Raw genomic sequence first — 21291 nt, 5'->3', positions numbered from 1 at the left:
TAACAATTACTGAAACATGCCATGTCTATAACAGATCATGCTTGACAATCACAGGGTAATGAAAACAAAATTCTTCATCCTAACTCTCACCAATCTCTGTCTTTCCCTCGAACTTTAACTACAACTCTATCCATGCGTGTGCACACACGCACAACACTTAAGAACAAATTATATTCTTGTTTTCATTCTGATTTTGTTCAAAGCATAAACAATTCATAAAATATTTTGAATAAAATATTAGACAAAGCAACATCCCTCTTCTTAGACCAACTCTTATTACTACTCTTTCCTGGAAAATCACATCACTTCTATAGCATATTCATCTTCCAAAAAACTTGGTGTACTTTTTCACTCAACACAATCTCTCCTGTTCAGTTGCTTACTCTGTACAAATCTCAAAACTGCTCAACCTCGGGACGCTGGTCTCACATTTGAGGTGGAGCAGCTAAATCCTCTCTCTACAAATTCTTGATGCAGTTCAGAAGAGAACAATTCAGTTGATTGATGATCCCTCCATTACAGACTCACTTCAGCTAATTGTCCTATAAAAGGTCAGTTTCTGTATTGTGTTGCTTCCATAGATATTTCCATGGCCACTGTTAAGCAGAACTAGCTTCCATTATACCACCATTTCTGCTAAACCTACAGGTACAAAAGCAGCAGTTTTCAACTTTCTTTGCAGCTGAACTGCAGATTCACCAAACCTGCTATTCCCAGTTTTCTTTTATTTCATGTCTTATTCTATGGAACAACCTTTCCCATGAAGTATTTCCCAAGAACTACAATCTTCAGTTCTTTAAAAAGGATATCAAAAGATTACTTTGCTCCTGCACCCAGCCCACATAAGACATTTGCTATAGATCTCATGGCCTCTCATGTGTGAGAGTGATTATACATATAAGGACTGAGGTTAGTTACAGCAATTTTGTCTGATGAAATATGGAAATCCAATAACATATCAGTACTCAGGGTCACTCAACATGAGATTTTTTTTTTAAGCTTTTATTATCATGTTTAAGATTTTAGTAACCTTGATGGTTAACATTTCAGACTCGTGGCAACCAAAGTTCAAGCTGTATAGCAAGCATCTTTCTGAGTATTTAGGACTGGAACTTTAGGCAAATATGCAATTCCAGAAGACTGCCATTAATATTATGTAAGAAAGTTGTAAAATCCTGATATTTTTATCATACAATGAAATGGATTTTAGTTTGTAATTCAATGAAAGTGATCTTTAAACATGTTATCTTAAGTTTTAATTAAAGTTTAGTTCGATGAAGACACAATAAAAGACAGTAACCTATGTTAGTGATATTAAGTAACTGTGTACTTGTTCATGTTGTTCATATTTAGCTTGATCCAAATATGGCTGTCTCATCAAATTATAGAAGCATTATTTCAGTATACTCTGAGATATCAGGATAATTGAAAACAGTTTTAAATTAAGCTCATTCAAATCATATGAACGGTTTCTTTTTTATACAGGCACATGTTATGTTATATGATCAAGCCACATATTCTTTTCTGGGATGTGGGAACATTTACTTATTTTCTGACTAATGTATCTCATATCTACAAGTAACGTAATATTTCTGGTATGGTGATAAGGATTATTTCTGGAATAATTATGTTTTAACTAAGGAATAATAGTGCTTTTTTCGTGTGATATATTTACTAATGCAAATGCTGCAGTAGAATAGGAAATTCAGACCTGAGTTACTAATGGACATTGATGCAATCATAATTTTTCAAGAAGAATAACAATGACAATAAATATTTGAATATTTGCAGGAGGTAAAGTTAACTAAGCACCAATACCATTAATGAATATGAAAATCTGTTCATTAAATATCAGTAAAAGCAGATACTGTTAACCAGCAGCTGGCTTAACAATAAAACCAAGAAAAGAATAAGCCATTAGACAGTTCTTAAAGTATTCTTGATATCTTAAATTAGGAAGATATCCTGCATGCATGCAAAGTCATAAGCACACATTTGTGGAGGTGAATAGAAGAAAACACAGTAAATTAGCAAGGGGAAAAACAATAGAGATTCAGAAATTTTTCTTTCTTTTTTTTTAAGCATTACTGTAATTTCCAGCTTTACATAGGAACTTTTCTGCACTTGCAATTTCAAATAACAAGGAGATAAGTGAAACAGCAAGTAAAACTAGTATTTGAACCTTTTTTTTTCCCCCAAATGAAAATAATTACCTAACAAACACAGAGATAGAATTCATAAACATAGAGAAAGATAAAGAGACTGGCGAACTTACACTTGGAAGTGTTCAATGAAAGATTCCATGATCTTGAGCATGATAATACTGACACCAAATCTCTATTTAGTGATGTTGCAGCATTATTAAGTTGGTCACGAGGTAAAGCTGCAAAAAATCACACATCATCAGCAAAGTTACACATGCAGCTTTCTGCACAGCCAACCAAATCAATTAAATATTTTAATGTTTAATGACCATTATCATCCCATGTCCAGTGGAAGAATTAATGATATTAAATGTAATGTCATATCTTGCTAAAAGTTGACGTCTCTTACTTCAAAAGGAAATCTGATATAGGATTACTCACACTGTTTGGGTAGCTTAATTCGTTAATGCACTCTTCCAGACACATTACAGGTTCAGGTCCTGCTTCAAGAATTATTTTTTTCTCATTTTTTTTTCGTTGTAGTAAACATATGTTCCCAAGAGCTTTTAAAACTAGAAGATGAGAAACACACCTTTGGTAAGTTAAATGGAAATTTTAGCTGGTGAAAAAACCAGCATATAAAGTGCTTAAATGTCATATCATCAATGCATATCAGAAACAGATAAAATCTGCATTAACATTCTTATTAAGATCTGCTGTTATGTCAAATTCTTTTATAAAGATGAAAAAAATTGAGAAACATACATTCGGCTCAGTTTCCAGAGGAGGAAAATTCTATTTCAAGAGAGAAAAAAGAATTTGAAATGAAAGGAACCAAAAGAATTTTTTGCAACATCATCTGAATTTAAGTACATATGAAATGTGAAAATACCAAAATGAAATCCCATAAACTCTCCAGAAAAAAGGAAGGGTCGTTCTTACATAATCCACTACATTTTAAAATCAAATAATGAACCTCTCATTTCTAATGCTCTTAGCAGTTAGTACAAAATGTGATATCACTGGAAACAAATTCCACCAAAATATCCATCTATTTTTTTTTTTTTTTTTTTTTTTTTTTGCCAAACGTATTTTCCATATTTACGGGGGTGGTCTGAAAGTTCTTGGCCTAACAATGAAAAAACAAATTTATAATTTCAAAATTATTTTTATTTTTCAACATAATCTCCCTTAAGAATAATGCATTTATTCCAGTGATGCTCCAGCACCATTATCCAGTCCCTGTAATGGTTCTCATTAAGATCTGCAAAATACTCCTTTACAGCTGCAATCACCTCTTGATTTGAAGAAAAACTGACCAGCAAGGAAGAGTTTTAGTTTTGGTAAGAGATAGAAATCAGAGGGAGCCAAATCTGGGGAATAATGTGGATGTTCCAATAATTCATAGTACAGATCTCTTAATTTTCCCATTGCAAAACACCTTTGTGGGCAGGTGCATTGTCCTGATGAAAGATGATTTTTTTTTCTTCTGCAAACCAAGTCTTTTCTCACGAATTTTTTCATCTAGTCTGGTTAAAAGATCGGAATAATATTCCCCGATTACTGTTTTACCCTTTTCAAGATAATTAATAAACAAAATGCCTTTAGCATCCCAAAACACTGATGCCATGACCATTCCTGTTGATGGAACCGACTTTGTCTACTTTGGCGCTGAACAAACCGGCTTCTGTCCACTGTTTTGACTGCTCTTTGGATTCTGATGTGTATGGTGAATCCAAGTCTCATCCATAGTAATAAATCTATGCACAAATTCAGTTTTATTCTTGCTGAAACGCTCCAAGCACTGTTCAGAGATTTTCATGCGAATGCATTTTTTGATCTGCTGTGAGCAAGCGTGGCACCCATCTTGCGTAAAGCTTTTTCTTTTGCAATTTTTCATGCAAAATATATTCTACACATTCTTTTGAAATGCCTATAGTCTCAGCAATTTCATGCACTTTGACTCGCCGGTCATCCAATACCTTATCATGCACTTGATCAATTATTTCGGCTGTTGTTACACTTTTTGGACGTCCCTCACGTGGGTCATCTTCAAGGCTGGTACGCCACGTTTAAACTCTGCAATTTCACATGGATGCTTATGACAGATGTACCAACTTAGGAAAAAAAAAATCTTACAAGGAATTTTATAACCGCACGATACTCAATTTTATCCATTTCAAGGGATACAGACAACACTTTTGCTTCAGACAGCTGTATAAAACAAACTACTTGATAGAATGACTTGCAATTTTTTCACATGGATGCTTATGACAGACGTACCAACTAGAAAAAAAATCGTGCTGGTAGTGTTGCCATCTATGGTCAAGGCCGAGAACCTTTCAGACTACCCTCATATATGGAACTATTAATATAATAATTTCAACTGAGACTAAAATTTGTTCTTACACTGATAGTAGTATATTAAAATAGATGAGCGAGTGTATTATAATTGCAAGCCTGTTACCAAGGTATAACAGGAGTGAAATGAGAAAGGCAATTTTTACACAACTCATGTGGGCGTTGTGCAGGGGGCATGATGTGCAATATGTATATGTGTGGAGTGTAGAATAAAAAGATGCATAAAAGACTGATGGACTGCTCTTGAATAGATTTGGAAGTAGGTGTCTTGAGAAAGTCTTGTTTGTGAGAGACTGGAAGTGCAAAATAGTGTGTGTGTGTGTGTGTGTGTGTGTGTGTGTGTGTGTGTGTGTGTGTGTGTGTGTGTGTGTGTGTGTGTGTGTGTGTGTGTGTGTGTGTGTGTAGTTTTTCATGTCTCAAATATGAATCAAGTCACCACACGAAACATGGGTAGCTATTAGCACAAGCGATATTGCAATTCACACTAATGCCAGAAGAATCAGAAATAAGTGCGAGGAGTTTTTATATTGGTTCTCCATGGGTATGGCCATTAATGAGTCTTGGTTAACAGAGGATAATACAGGTATAGAATTTGAAGGATACTGTATTTTCAGAATTACTCTGAAAGGATAACTTTAATGAGGGCTGATAGTGGCAAGGTGATAGAAACAGGCAAAATAGTCGAGTTACCGAGTGATCACTTTGCAAGTGTAGAACATCCAGATAGAGATATTGAAGTGCTAGATATAACCAGGAATGATGTAGATAAATAGGAGGTGATTAGGATATTCCAGAATCTTAATGAAAATATAGCCATGAGATTAGAATGGGATATTGGCCCTTACGAATGTGCAAGGGAATTTAGCAGTGGTTGTAGCTAAGGTGTTCATTTTAAGTCACAGCTCTAGTAAGGTTCCAAGGAAGTGGAAGGAGGACAAAATAGTTCACGGTTGCATAAATTAGGCTTCAAGACAAAAGTAATAAATTATAGACAATCAAATCTCCGAGTACCAAAATTGAGAAGAGATGGAAATATTGGGGGGGGGGGAGAACATGGCTTTGTGTAAAGCAGGTCATCTTGGTAACTATTCACTTTTTACCATAAAGCAAGCAACAGTTGTATTTGATAAAGGAAATGACTCAGAGAATAACAGAGGGTGGAAAAGAATGCAAGAGAGGCATAAGAAATTGCCACAGGACTGTACCTGTGACACTGTTATTAAATTTTCATAGGGAATGATTTCAGGATCATATTCAGTTGTTTGTTGATGCACAACTGAAGAAGGCAATAGTTAATAACAATAATGTAGTGATCCTGAAACGTGAATTAAATAGACACGCAGTGTGGGAAAAGGATAATGGTCATCAGTTGCAAATGTGGCAAAGCATAAAGTTATATATTTAGGGGTGAAAGCTATGAAATACACCGATGGAACTGAACTACAAGAAATGAGAGTAGGAAGTTGGGAGTGATGGCAGACAGATTTAATGTTCAGAATGCATATGGCAAAAGTGGCAAAAAATTCAAAGGACCAATCAGACAGTGAAGATTACATTGACAAAAAGAGACAAAGAGGTTATTTTTCAGTGTTCAATAAGGCTTTGATACAAACATGTCTTGACAAGCACAGATTTGGTCATGTTGGTTTCTGGGGGTATTGATGTAACTCACAGAATAATGAACAAAGTGTCGACTTGTTTGTGGAGTACTTCCTACAAAGACTGGGTTACAAAATTCAGTTGACAAGCAGAAATGATGGGATATGACAGAAACACATATGTTATTAAAGGAATTCTATAGAATAAATGCTGAAGAAATGTTTGAATACATTATAGGACAGGAGTGAACAAGAGGGGTCAATTTCTGGAAGTTGTGAGAGAGGCTAAGAAGGGCATAAGGACTATATATTTTGCTTGGAGGGTGGTAAATAAGTTGGTTGCCAGAAGTAGTAGAGAGTCTTTGTTAGTGAATGAGTTAAAAAGAAATATGACAGGCATTATGTAAATAATGATTAGTGTGGATTTCGTATCTTTGGACTCAATGGAGGTTCCCATGGAATAGCAATAATATCTAGATTATCCAACCTATTAGCTAACAACTTATCTCAAGTGAAATCAATGGCTAAATCCTTCTTCTCTTAAAGATAGTGCAATCATTATATGGTAGGCAATTTTTGTTGGTAGAAAATTCTGCTTATCAGAAGCCTGAAGTAGTTTCCTAAGTTTAAATTATGTCTAGAACAGGATTCCTAGGTTATTTAACTCTTAAATTATATTCTTGTTTTCATCCTTGTGTACTAAAGCTTGAGTAAAGGATAACACACAAAGTTTGTGTGTGAAGTACCTTCATGACTAGGCAACATGTATGCAGAGGCTGCTGACTTCACACTATTTGCATCAGTATCCCAAATAAGGAAAAAAATGAAATATAATTTCTTGCCAAATGCAATTTAAGTTTTCAACCTTGGTTGAAAGCTTAAATTGCCAAATGCAATCTAAGTTTTCAACCAAGCAAAAAACACAACTATCTAGCCTCTTGGGTCAATCATGGTACAACAGGAGTTATAAGGGAAAAAAATCACATTAAAAAATAATAAACTTTCAATTATAGTTACTGTAGTGCCATAATATCATCAGTAACTTTTGTTTTTGTTTTGGTGGTGATAGAATTAAAAGTGGTTTTCACATTTGTCTGTTTTAGTTTTGATTTAGTGATTTATGAATATTACTAACATATGAATTATGAATCACTAATCATGATTAGGTGTCTGCAGCCCTATATAACTTAAGGTAGACAATGGTAAGTAAAGATAACAGTGGTATAAGGAAGATATTGAAGTTCAATCAATGTTACAGTATATAACAGTATATATTTTTCATATACAAATAGTAAAATGATATATCACCATAGCATTAAAATACTCTGAATCAGAATAGTTGTAGAAAGTTTTTCCACTTAGTTTCAAAGCAAATGATACTACACAAATTACATTCTTGTTTCACTCCTTTACCCAAGCATAAACAAACAAAATTTGTGTATGAAGTATCTTCAAGTCTAGGCTACATGTATGTAGAGGATGCTGACTTCATGCTAACTGCATCAGTATCCCATAATGCACATCACGCTTCTTTTGGATGTGCATTTTCTTGTGTGTTTTTTGAAATGGTGAAAATCAAAATGATTTTCTAATCCTGGTTCCATTATTTTCTTTGGAAGAAAAGAATAAGCACTTTGAAAATTAGTCATATTTATGTAGTTTACTATTTTCCCTTTTTATAACAATCTTGAACATTTCCATTATATTTTATAATGCACAAAATAGTGAAAAGTATGAACTGTTAATTTTCATTAATATTTTGCTGAAAAAAGGGCAATAAATTGTTGTAACATATCATAAAATATGTTATAATGAGAGTTCACGATGGTCTGAACAAATATCATAACAAATGCTGATTATACCTTATATAATATAAAAATTAACCCAGAATCAAACAGTAAATAAAGTTTATTTCATATTACCATTTCTATAATTAATTTTAACAATTACACACCATATTTATCTTATGTTAAAAATTTACAAATAATTCCTAAATAAAAGAAATGAGTTCATGTAAATGATAACCCATCATAATAAATAATAATACTGATAATAAACAAATAACAATAATCCACAGGAATTCACGATACCACATTAGAGTCTATTATGTGAATTAAAACAAATAAGGATGGATATAGTACTATTCATCCCTTTGTGTGTATATCAAATCCCTTTGTTTATATATCAAATAGTACTATATGGCAGGGGACTGTAGAAGGAAAGAGGCCACGAGGCAGACCAAGAATTTCATATATAAATAACAATGACGCTAACTGGTGCTAAGAGTTATGAAGAGATAAAAAGTAGGTCCCAAGACAGGATGTTGTGACGTGCTGCTATAATTACCAATCTTTGGATTGATGCATCAAAAAAGAAGAAGACTATATGGCAGAGCAGAGCAATGTCCAGGAAATACAGATGAAGTGACAGGATTGTGTAACAGAATAATATGCTTGAACTACTCCTGTTTAATTTATACATTAATGATATCAGAGATTAAGGTGAGAGGCTGCTATCTAATTTATGATGATGATGATGTCAAGATGAGAAGGATAACAGTATATCAAATGATGGAAAGATCCTAAAGAAGGAGGAGAATCTGAATCTGCTGATACTGTGCTGGATAAAGGATAAGTTACCCATTCATATTGTAAAGTGTAAGATATGACTGCAGTGCAAGTAACATTTCTTCAGTATACAAAGGGATGAAGTTCAGAGGCATATTGCAAAGGGGAGCATAACATTACAAAGGATTACTTGGCTGTATATGCAATGTTAAGTAGAGCCAAGGAAGCTGTTATCCCTCTTTTAAAAAGAGGGATAATAATTTTCTCAACTCTACTTATCAAGTGTGTACATTCAAGTGAGCCTTCATACTGTTTTGCCCACTTTTGCCATATGTTCTCTGAACTTTGATGACTATCAAGAAGCACCTCAAATTTGGTTGTATGAGTTTTGAGGGATAAGGAAATGGCAGAGAGGAATGACAAATAAGTAGATAAATAAATAAAAGAGCATATACTGAAAATGAAAGTCAACGAGATCAGAAAATAATGTGACTACCTTTTCCAATAACTGCAAGGAGTACAGAAAAGGAAGAGTAAGGGGGGGAGAGGGGGAAAAATACCTCCAGGAAGACCAAGAAGGAAATTAATATAAATTATCAAAAAACATAGCTGGACTGAACTCCTATGGAAACATCAAACAGACTGGACTAAAAGCTGTTTTTCACAGCTCATAGATGAGGATGTGATTATAAGTACAAGGTAAATTATGAGATTTCAACATAGATTGTAAAGAGGAATCAGCAATCTCATAAGAAACTTTTTTAGAATGTTTAAGGAATAATTATCTCAAGTGAAATGTGGTGGAAGAAACACTAGAATCAATTCCGGAAGAAAATTGATCACCCTCTGAGATAGAGATGGCATCTCTATACCAGATAAAGAGTGATCACCTTTGCCTTGACCTGGGGGGGGATGAGAAATTATACTGAAACTTCAAGTTGTTAATGTAGAATCAAAGATGGTGATTATGACAGAGTAAGAACCAGCTTGGTACTACACTATGGATGGAAAAACCTCAGAGAAATGTGATCAAAGGTGTATGAGTCAATTAAAAAAAACAGACTATAGCAGGATATAAATATCTCTGTATACTTATGGTGAGAAATCAAATATGTGAAGGGGAATCAAGCAAGAACCACACATCAAAAAATTGCTATAAATAGAAAGAGGGAATGAGAGCAATTACACAATAAGTTTAATGTTCAAAACTAACAAAGTGACCATCTAGAGAGGAAGCGAAAACTGGCGTATGAAGTAGTAGCACAGCAAGCCAAAAAAAAAAAAAAAAAAAACATTTGTGTGGAACAGTAAGATGATTTATTTTTTCATAAATGATTATGAAAGAATGATTTAATGGATGTAGATAACATAATAAAACTTTATAATTTTTTCAGAGCATTTCATTCTGTAACAAGCTTTAATTCTGGAAAAGGGAAAGAGTAGATTTAATTCTGGAAGAGACAAAGTCATAAGAATGAAATTATTGCACATTTTAAGGAAATGTGCTAAAAACTGCAAGAGAGTCACTAACCCAATTGTTTAATGAAATTCTTGGTTAGGTCCCTGGGAAGAGGAATAACATCAAGATAGTTCTACTGAAAAAAAAAAAAAAAAAAAAAGGTGGTGCTAAAATGGATCAAAGTAAAGTATTTTTTTTTTGGTTAAGTTTTTGAAAACAGATAACAGTTCATACACAGGAACATGTGAATGGGAGATGAGATCCTTTATTAATGCCAGAAAAAGATTTGTTAAAGGAAAAATAATTTTTTTCATTTATTTATTATCATCATCAGTTTCCTAATCAGCCTATTATTTGTGTGCACTCCAATACTGCATAATATTTTGTGCTTCTAAGGCACTTCTGACAGAATCAATCCACCTAGCCTGAGGATCTTTTTCCTGTCAACTTAGCATCAAACACCAGTTTTTTTTTACTAACTATCCTCACCCATTCTATTTAAGTGGCCATACCACCTTAGATTAACTCTGCAGACACATTCTTGAATGACAATAATGTCAGGTTCCTTTCTAATATCTTCATTTTTAATAAGATTTATTTCATTGATGCCATCAGTTCACTCCCCTAATTTTTCTCAGAAGCCTCATATCTGTAATCTCTAGTCTTTGATCAAGTATTTTATTTCTAGACCAACTCTCAGGTTATTCTCAGTTTCAAGTTTATAACAGTCTTTTTCTACCTCAAGTACTGATATGTACTCCTCTTTCCATTCCTCTTAAAAATATTTTCTGCCAATTTTCTGTCACTGCATTCATTTAAGTATTTCAAAGTAATTACTCCAGATAGCTAGAATATCAATATCTTCAGTTTTCAAGTCATCTTTATCATCTTTGATTCCTTTAACAGTACTCTTTCATCCATTTCTAAGCTTCTTCAAAAGCCTCCAGAACATTTTGCCATCTTCCTGATATTTATTTTCCATACTTTTTTTTACCATTTTTCCATGATTTTTTGTTTAGCTACTTTCATACATCACTTAGCTATATTATATTTTTCGCTGTATTCTTCTAGGACATCTGATGACTTATTTGGTAGGAAGTGTTGGTATGCTTTGTTTCCAGAACCGTTTTTTTTATAACTTTTTGTGTTTACCATGGTGTCCTTCCTTGCAGAGAACTTTGCCACATACCTCTCTATCTGAATCATTGTCTTCAGAGTTTTCCACTGACTCCAAGGTGTGGTTCTTGTTCTCAATTTGTTTCATTTTTTTCTTCAATAATGTTTATATAGTCAACTCTAGAATTTACCTGTAAAAGCTGCTTCATTTCTTGTGTATTCTCTCCATGTGAACTTGTGCTCATCTATATGAAACATGGTAAGTAATAACTAGTCTATCATTTTCACTATATTATTTCAGAAAATTACAACATACTAGGATATACATTAAAATAAATTTTAATATATTTCTATATTTCGGCAACATCATGCTGCCATTTTCAAGAACTTAGGTACAAGATGTTTCACCAATACAGCCACTCTGGTCTTGCTGACCATGCTCTGGATACCTGCCATAGAATACGGTGGAAAAAAGCCAAGATAATACACTGTAGCAAATACAGATATGAAAGGCTTTTCATAGAATCAGCTTCAGCCCTAAGAAACGAGCCAAACCTCAACAAATTTGGCTGCATGAGACTTCCTCAAATTTGGGAAACCTACATCAGAAGACCTTCAGCCCAATCGCCCAAGAATACCAACATCGCCCGCTAGAGGGCACCATCAGGACTTTAGGAGAAATAATAGCTTCATTCTTCTTACTCATTTATTGTTTTTGCTGTACCTGCGTGCACGTATCTTGTACCTAAGTTCTTGAAAATGGCAGCATGATGTTGCCGAAATATAGAAATATATTAAAATTTATTGTAATGTATATCCTAGTATGTTGTAATTTCCTGAAATAATATAGTGAAAATGCATAACCAACGTCTAAGCCTTTCCACGAGAATTAGTCTGTATCATGAACATAAGTACAGTAAATACTTACCATTATTAACTTTGCTAATTTATCCAAATTTTTCCAAAATGTTCCTATATGCCTGTTGGATTAATTTTCTACTCTGCTGTTCAGATCTCCAACAAGGACTACTTTTTCTATTTTCTTTATGTCAGCTGCCTGTTCTAATGACTCAAAAAATTTCTGTACTTCTTCCTTATCAGAACCTTCTGTGTGACCATAGGCACAAATAACTTTCATTGTCTATTTCCCCATTTTGAAGTTTGCCCACATAACTCTACTTGAAACTGCTTTCCAATCAAGAAGTTTATCTTCATGTTTGGTGTTGAATACCATTGCTACTCTTTCCTTTCCTTGATCATTATTGCCTGAAACTAACATCCTATACTTATTTAGTAATATCTCATTTGTGTTTGTCTTCGTCTCAGTAATGTCAATTATGTCCAGATGGTACTTTTCTAATTCTTCAGCAATTTCCTGTATTTATTATTATTTTTGATAATTTGGTCATATTTTAAAATAAGCTAGCAATGGCAGCTGATGAACAGAATGGATATAATGTGATTTCTGAATTTTGTAGGTATACAGCAGAGTGCTGCTACATAAGAGTTTGATATTTACATTCAATGAATGGGTTTAGATAACTACTCAGTTGATTGGATTGGCAATTTCTATCTAACAGATATCTAAGAATTGTGTAAAGGGGGAGGCGGCACCAAAAAAAGCAAGGTAACAAGTGGAGTTCTGCAATGCTCCGTAATGGAACTATTACTGTTGAATTTTAATCATACCGTCAATGAAATGCAAGTATATATGGAGGGGGAGGGAGTAGATGCACTTGTATGCAGAAGATACAAAGCTGGAGATATTTATTAGAAATGCTACTGAGAAAAAGACTTCAGGGTTTGAACAGAGCTAAGGATTACGGAGGGGAATACCAGTTTAACATCATTAAATGCAAAGGTTTAAAAAACTATGGAACTCAGAGGAGGTGGTAAACTGTGCATTCTATTAACTCTTATGGGAAGCACATCAACTCAAATTAAATATAATTTCTCTAAAATAAAGTCAGCTCACACAACCATAATCCACAGAGGACAAGTGTGCTATGTAGTCTGCAAACACCATCTCGTATGTATCAAAGTGGCAAACACCCAAAGCTTGCTAAAATAAGGAAAACGCTTGCAGTTAGAAAATGAATTGGATAAATATGAAATGTCCACTGAAGATTCTGTTGAAACCCGCTGGACAGGAAAATGACTCATTAGTCTGAATAGAGCAAGATTATACAACTCACATATAACTGATAATCCACATATAGAGGGAGTAGCAATAATGATTAAATTAATTAAGAACATCTCAGAAATCAGTCTAGTTTCACGAAGAATAGTAGTCTTACAATTAAAAGGCCAAAGAAAAAAAAAATGCCATGGAAAAATTCGGAGAAATTCATGTAGTTGTTCAACATTTCAAAAGAATTTGATCAGGTTTGGCACATGGGCCTACTAAGTAAACTGCCATCCTATGGTCTGCCTTCAACACTCTGCAACTGGAGCACTAACTTTCTCGTAACCGCTATAAGAGAGTGGTCTGAAAAGTTTTCGGCCTAACAATTAAAAAACGAATTTATAATTTTAAAACTATTATTATTTTTCAACATAATCTCCCTTAAGACTAATACATTTATTCCAGCTATACTCCAGCGCCATTATCCCATCCCTGTAGCGGTTCTCAGTAAGATCTTCAAAATACCCCTATACAGCTGCAATCACCTCTTAATTCAAAGAAAAACGCTGACTAGCAGGGAAGAGTTTTAGTTTAGGGTCCAATAATTCATAGTGCAGCTCTCTTAATTTTCCCATTGCCAAACACCTTTGTGGGCAGGTGCATTGTCCTGATGAAAGATGATTTTTTTTTTTTTCCTTCTGCAAACTGGGTCTTTTCTTATGAATGTTTTCATCTAGTCTGGTTAAGAGATCGGACTAACATTCCCCAGTTATTGTTTTATCCTTTTCAAGATAATTAATAAGCAAAATGCCTTTAACATACCAAAACACTGATGCCATGATCATTCCTGCTGATGGAACCAACTTTGTCTTCTTTGGCAATGAATAACTGGCTTCTGTTCACCGTTTTGACTGCTGTTTGGATTCTGGTGTGTAATGGTGAATCCAAATCTCATCCATGGTAATAAATCGACTTACAAAATCAGTTTGTTTTATTCTTGTTAAAATGCTCCAAGCACTGTTCAGAGATTTTCATGCGAGCGTGTTTTTGATCTGCTGTGAGCAAGCGGGGCACCCATCTTGTGCAAAGTTTTTTCATTTGCAATTTTTCATGTAAAATATATCCTACACGTTCTTTTGAAATGTCCATAGTCTCAGCAATTTCATGCACTTTGACTTGCTGGCCATCCAATAACATATCGTGCACTTGATCAATGATTCTGATTTCTGGTGTTGTTACATTTTTTGGACGTCCTTCACGTGGTTTATCTTCAAGGCTGGTAAGGCCACATTTAAACTCGGCAGCCCATTTCTTAATTGTTGAAAAGGAAGGAGCAGAGTGCCCATAAACTTTTATGAACTTTGAATGATTGGCGTTAAACATTCTTTTACAAAGAATTTTATAACTGCACGATACTCAATTTTATCCATTTCAAGGGATACAGACAACACTTTTGCTTCAAACAGCTGTATAAAACAAACTACTTGATAGATGACTTGCAATTTCACATGGATGCTTATGACAGATGTACCAACTTAGAAAAAAAAAAAATCTTGCCGATAGTGTTGCCATCTATGGTCGAGGCCGAGAACTTTTCAGACAGCTGTATAAAACCCTCATAAATAACATCGGGAATCATTTTTGAGTCAGGAATATACAATTGTATATTCCTGACTCAAAAGTCAGGGTGTGTGCCATACTTAATAAATGTGATATAAAAATCCTGCAGAATGAATTAAACAGAATACCAGTTTGGATAATGATTACCAGTTCCATGTGACAAAGTAGAAATTTACAAGAAACTGCAGATGTGAAAGTTATTTATGAGTTCTACAGGACAGATGAAATTTTTCATATCCTGTAAAACATGCTACTCCTTGATACATCTTTACACAATTCTCAGGGATGGCTGCTTGTACTTCTCTTCTTGTCACTATTCTATGTATAATCCTTTCAATATTTAATAACTAAAAATCCCATCACCAACTTAAATTAACTATCATCACATCTTTCCTGCATATACATAAACTCAGCACCACTTTTTACATTTCCTCAACATTCCTGAGTCCTGGTAAGGCATTAGTCACTCATCTCTGAGCTCTGTCAGGCATTTTCATATCACAGTGAAAACTAAATGGCTAAATCTGTACACAGTTGTTTCATGAGCTCAGTCCTGCGGTAGACTATCTCATGCAACACATCAGTGAGACAGCTGAGTGTAAGAATGTACACAATGTACCCGAGCCAGTACTAAGGACAAGAAATCTGAATGGGATAGTTAGAATAAAGCATCAAGATAGGGGTGGGACACAGGGACCACTGCATTTCATGTATACTAATGCCAGGAGTATTAGGAACAAGAAGGAAGAATTTTTGGCCTTGAATGGCTCTTCCTGGCCACAGGTTATTGGCATTAGTGAAATGGCTGACGGAAGATGATATAGTTAGTGGGATAGAATGTGTAGGTTATATGGTGTGTTTGTAAGGGACAGAGAGAATAAAATGGGGGAAGGAGTGTTATTGATGATAGCTGATGAACTGCAGCCAAGGAGAATTGAAGTTGTATTGAAGGATAGTGAAAAGAGCTCATTTGAGGCTATTTGGTGTGAGATTGAGACTGGCAGAACAAAATATATAGTTGGGTGCTGCTATAGACCAGGTGATGGAATAGATGGTGGAGATAGTATGCATAAACAAATTCATGAAATGAGTGGAAGGAGGGTAATTATTATGGGGGATTTCAACTGGTAACATTGATTGGAAGGAGGAGAGGACACATGTAAGGAAGGAAATGGATTTTATTCAATTATTAAGGGATAACTATCTGAGACAGCATGTAAGTGAAAATACTAGGGGTCTGGGAGTGCTTGACCTGGTAATAGCATCTGAGAATTTGACTCTAATGAATATGAACATATTGCCACCTATTGGTGAGAGTGATCATAAGGTCTTGACCTGGGAGGTGGCTAAAGGTGTGGAATTTTCAATTAAGACAGGGCATATGTGGAATTACTGTGCTGGCAAGTATGACAAGCTTAGGAGATTGCTTGGATCAGTGCCATGGGATGTAAAACTGCAAGGGCTGGATGGTGATAGAGCTTGGAAGTAGTCAAGGAGAATTTACAGGAGGTTATGGCTGATTGTATACCTAGGGTCCAAATAGTAAAACAAGTAGGGGTTAAATGGATAAATAACACCATTAAGCTTGAGCTGCAAAAAAAGAAACAACTGTGGAGGGAATTTAAAGAGAAAGGTGACCTGCAGGCACATGAACGGTATAAAGCACAGGTCAGAAGAGTAACGAGTGTGGTAAAAAAAAGCAAAAGTAGATTATGAAAGGAAACTAGCTATGCAAGCTAAAGAGAATCCCAAATTCAATATGCTGCAAGCAAAAAAAAAAACACTGTACACGGCAAAATGATTTTAAGGAACGATGACGGTAAGGAGGTCACTGAATCAGTCGATATAGTGGAATTACTGAGCGAGCACTTTGCAAAAGTATATCAGCCAGGTGGTGACATTGAAAAAATGGAGGAACCATTAGTTTATACGGGAATTGTGAAGAATGAAGTGGAGGTGAATAGCCTATTACAGAACCTTAATGTGAATACATCTGTGGGATTGAATGGTATATCAGCATGGGTCTTATGGGACGTGGCTAAAGAATTATCAGTGCCCTTGACCATGTTGTTTAATCTGAGTCTTGGGTCTGGTTTAGTCCCGAAGGTGTGGAAAGAGAGGAAAATAGTTCCACTGCATAAAGGAGGATCCAAGACTACTGTTGCAAATTATCGACTGATCAGCATATCAGGAGTCGTTGTCAAGGTCTTGGAGAAAGTAGTCAAGGAAAAAATACAGGAATAGATTGATGAAAATGAGATACTGTATGGGGGACAGCATGGCTTTGTGAAGAGTAGATCATGCCTCAGTAACTTGCTCAAGTTTTATAACACAGTGTTGGCTGAACTAGATAAGGGTAATGGGTTTACAGTGATACTGCTGGACCTGGCTAAGGCATTTGACAGGATACCACATGGAATTCTAATCCGTAAACTACAACATATGGGAATGGATATAGGGTTGGTGAGATGGATAGGTGGGTGGTTGATGGAGAGATATCAGAGAGTAGCAGAGTCCAAAAGACGGCCTGTGACTAGTGGTGTGCCGCAGGGTTCTGTTCTTGGACCACTGCTGTTTAATTTGTTCATCAACGATATAGGGAAGGATCTAAGAGGAACAGTTCATTTGTTCGCTGATACTGCAAAGTTAGGTAGGGCAATAGTGAATGCAGAAAATGTCAAAATCTTGCAGGAAGACTTGGATAGATTGGAGTTCTGGGCTAAGGAGAATGAATGTCAATTTAATGTGACAAAATGTAAAGTTATGCATTTTGGGGTGAAAAGATTAGCAGCAGTATACCACATTGGTGGAAATGTACTCCAGGAGATGATTAGGCCAGGGACTTGGGAATGTTGGTGGATAGGGAGATGAAGTTTATGGGGCACATTGCAAAAGTGCTAAATCAGCTCATCAACTCACTTGGTTGTTGAAAAATACTTTGACGAGCAGAGGCAAGCAAGTTATTGTACCTCTGTACCGCACCTTGATAAGACCTCATCTCGACTGCTGTGCCCAGATTTGGTCACCTAGGTTTCTTCTTGATGGGGAAGAGGTGGAGAGGATCCAGAGGCGATTAACCAAGATGATAGCAGGTCTATGGAATGAACCTTATGAGAACAGGTTGAGGATTTGTGGGCTGCAGAAATTGGTTGTTAGGCAGAAAAGGGAAGATATGATTGAGACATTCAAATTGCTAAAGGGTTTCTATAGGATTAATTCAGAGGATATTTTTGAGATCAGGACTGGTCATGGGAGAACTAGGGAACATCTATGGAAGTTGGGCAAGAGTGTGGTTAGCAGGGGTGTTAGAGCTGGGTGCTTTTAGAGTGGTAAATGAGTGGAATAAGCTGCCAGAGTCTGTTGTGGGTGCTATGACAGTGAATGAGTTCAAGGCAAGGTATGATAGATACTGTGAGAATGTCGAATAGGTGTGTGAACATGATGTTTAGGACCTCCATTGATGAGTCTAAGGACTCCCTAGAAGCGCCCGTAATAATAATAAACTCCTAAGCCCAGACAAAGGAGAAGGGTGCAGCAAAGGGCTAATCACACTTCCATAAAAATTTTCTGGTTATGTGAACCAAGAGTTTAAATAAGAGTCTAATTAATCCAGTGTACTAGGTGTTAGTTGTAATGACCTCTGGATACTTATGACAGATGTACCAACTTAGAAAAAATAAAATCTTGCCGATAGTGTTGCCATCTATGGTTGAGGCCAAGAACTTTTTAGACCACCCTCATATATGGGACTGTTATATAGTAATTTCAACTTGGACTAAAATTTGTCCATATACCGATAGTAGTATATCAAAATTGATGAGCAAGAACTTTTCAGACCATTCTCGTAAACTATGATGGATGGTTTCCTCTTCTCAGATTTCCTCACCAATGCAGGAGCACCTCAGGTTTTGTACTTTCACCCACCCCCTTCATGTTGTATATAAATGATCTGCTCTCACAGTTTCAAATCCTATCCATAGGTTTTCAATGACAGCACACTCAATTCCTCATTTTCATTTGACAAACCTTGTAGTGTGCAATTGTGAGAACCCTCAAGATTCACCAATGTCCTAAACTCATCTCTTAGCCATATTTCAATGTTGCACAGACAGCCTTGTAAGACTTGAATGCCACCAAAACTTAGTACGCTTCCATCTCTCACAACAAAGGGGTCTCACCCCTTCCCCTAACCTTCAATAAGAACCTAAAATCAAAACATAGTCATATCTTTCTCTTTGAACTGACCTACATCCCAACCTCTGAAAGTACAAATGCATCTAACCATAACTTCTGCAGCTGCCAAAATAATCAGCGTACTTTACTGTCCAAGATGCTACTTCACACCTTCATATAGAAGGCGACTGGTATGCACTGAGACAACAGCACCCAGAAATCATTAGTGGCTGTGATAAGTATTGTGTGAAGCAATCCAATTGAAAATTGTCATTAGTTGTTATTTTTGTTTTCTGAGTTTCATCTGTTCTGTGTTTATGAAGTGCGAACTGACATGTTTATGACACCAATACAGATAAGTTTCTAACATTTATTTATAATTTTCTATAAATAATTTATAACTTTTTTGCACATATTTACAATGGAAGCAGTGTTGACGATGTACATCGTCAACACTGAATGTCCCATTTTCTGCTAGAGCTTTCGCAGATTGTATGATTATAGTCAAAGAAGGTTGAAACTTGTGTATAAATAAGTAAACTAAGTAAATTATTTCAGCCTTTCTCTAGTTCAGTCTGGAAATATAATTTCCGGTGTGATTACTTTTTCGAATTTCTGTGTGTATTATATGACTGTATTCAAAAATAGTATTAAAATTCAATTCGGGCAAGGCTGCTGGCGATGATGAAATTCAGCCCGAAATGCTACAAGCCTTAAATCGAGACAGTGTTCTCTGGCTGACTCGAGTGTGTCAGACTTCTTGGATATCTGGGTGAGCACCAAAGCAATGGCAGACAGGCACAATAATATCAGTCTTCAAGAAGTGAGACCAGAAGGATTGCAATAACTATCGTGCCATCTCTCTGCTCAGCCTACCTGGGAAAGTGTATGCTACGAAGACAGTGAAGGAGTATAGTTGAGTCAAAGTTCCAGGAAGAACAATGTGGTTTTCGTCCTGGTAGAAGCACAACTGACCAAATCTTCACTTTAAGGCAAGTCTTTGAGAAATCTTGGGAATATGCCAAGAATGTCTACACGTTTTGTGGACTTGGAGAAGGCATATGACCGGGTTCAGTTCCTCAGGATAAGCATTGGCAAGTAGTACAGGAGTATAGAGTGGATGGCCAACTATTAGCTGCCATCAAGTCCCTGTATGAATGCCCAGAGTTTTGTGTCAGGGGTCAGGGTAAACAGCACAAAGTCTGAACCTTTCACAGTCTTCGTTGGCCTCTGCCAAGGGTGTGTTCTGTCACCCCTCCTTTTCATAATATTTATGGACTGGATTGATAGGTACAGCCGAGGCAGTGAGTGTGTCAAAATTGGAAGATGTAGCATTGGACATCTGCTTTTTGCAGATGACCTAGTTCTGCTTAGCTCTTCCACAGATGACCTCCAGCAGACCCTGGATAGGTTTGTAGCTGTTTGTGCAGACGCCGGAATGAAGATCAGTGTGGCCAAAACTGAAACATTTGTGGTCTCAAGACAACTATACCAGTGCACTCTACATGTAAGTGGAGTCCCAATGAGGTAGGTGGAGAAGTTTAAATACCTTGGGTCCATATTCACAAATGATGGAAAATGGGATGTAGAGCTAGATACTCGAATTGGCTTAGCAAGCTCAATATTGCAGGAGCTTGGCCGTTCGGTAGTGTATTGAAACGGGAGTTAAGCCAGAAGGCAAAGCTGGCTGTCTTCAATACAGTATGCCAGATCTATGTCCCCATCCTCACCTATGGTCACGAGAGTTGGGTAATGACCGAAAAAATGTGGACACGAATCCAAGCGGCTGAAACGAGGTTCCTTCGAGGGGTTGCAGGGCTGACAAGACTCGACAGACTCTGCTGCTTCTCCGTGTTGAGAGATCACAGTTTCGTTGGTACAGGCACCTGGTCAGAATGCCACAAGAGAGGCTCCCTCAGCAGGCCCTCTTTGCCAAGCCAGAGGGTGGGAGGACGTGGAAGGTCAAGGACTTGCTGGATAGATTATATCCAAAACTTTGGGTGGACACATTTGGGAATCCCACCAGAACACCTGAGCTTGGTGGCAGAGGATCGTGACCATTGGAAGTTCCTCTTGCAGCTGTTGCCCCCACAATCCAATTAGGAAAGGTGGGCCTTGAAGATGTATG

General features: G+C 36.2%; 1 protein-coding gene across 6 annotated transcripts in view; it reads right to left on the bottom strand.

Moving 5' to 3' along the window:
- The window catches only part of LOC150101210 (nuclear factor 1 X-type-like), a 675427-nt gene that overhangs the window by 286616 nt on the left and 367520 nt on the right, over window positions 1-21291 (bottom strand). For 4 of the 6 annotated variants that reach the window (XM_090401618.1, XM_090401622.1, XM_090401623.1 and 1 more), the window contains one exon: window positions 2276-2383. The exons of the other annotated variants lie outside the window; for them this stretch is intronic. In XM_090401618.1, coding sequence (XP_090257744.1) covers window positions 2276-2383 — 108 coding nt within the window. The remainder of the gene's footprint in view (window positions 1-2275; window positions 2384-21291) is intronic. 6 annotated transcript variants of the gene reach the window in all.

Source organism: Typopeltis vanoorti, chromosome 12 (assembly GCF_054136105.1).
Source record: "Typopeltis vanoorti isolate ZY-2024b chromosome 12, IOZ_Tvanoo_1.0, whole genome shotgun sequence".
Classification (NCBI taxonomy): Eukaryota; Metazoa; Arthropoda; class Arachnida; order Uropygi; family Thelyphonidae; genus Typopeltis; species Typopeltis vanoorti.
The sequence above is the reverse complement of the archived record's forward strand: the minus strand, read 5'-3'. Positions and strand labels throughout refer to the sequence as shown.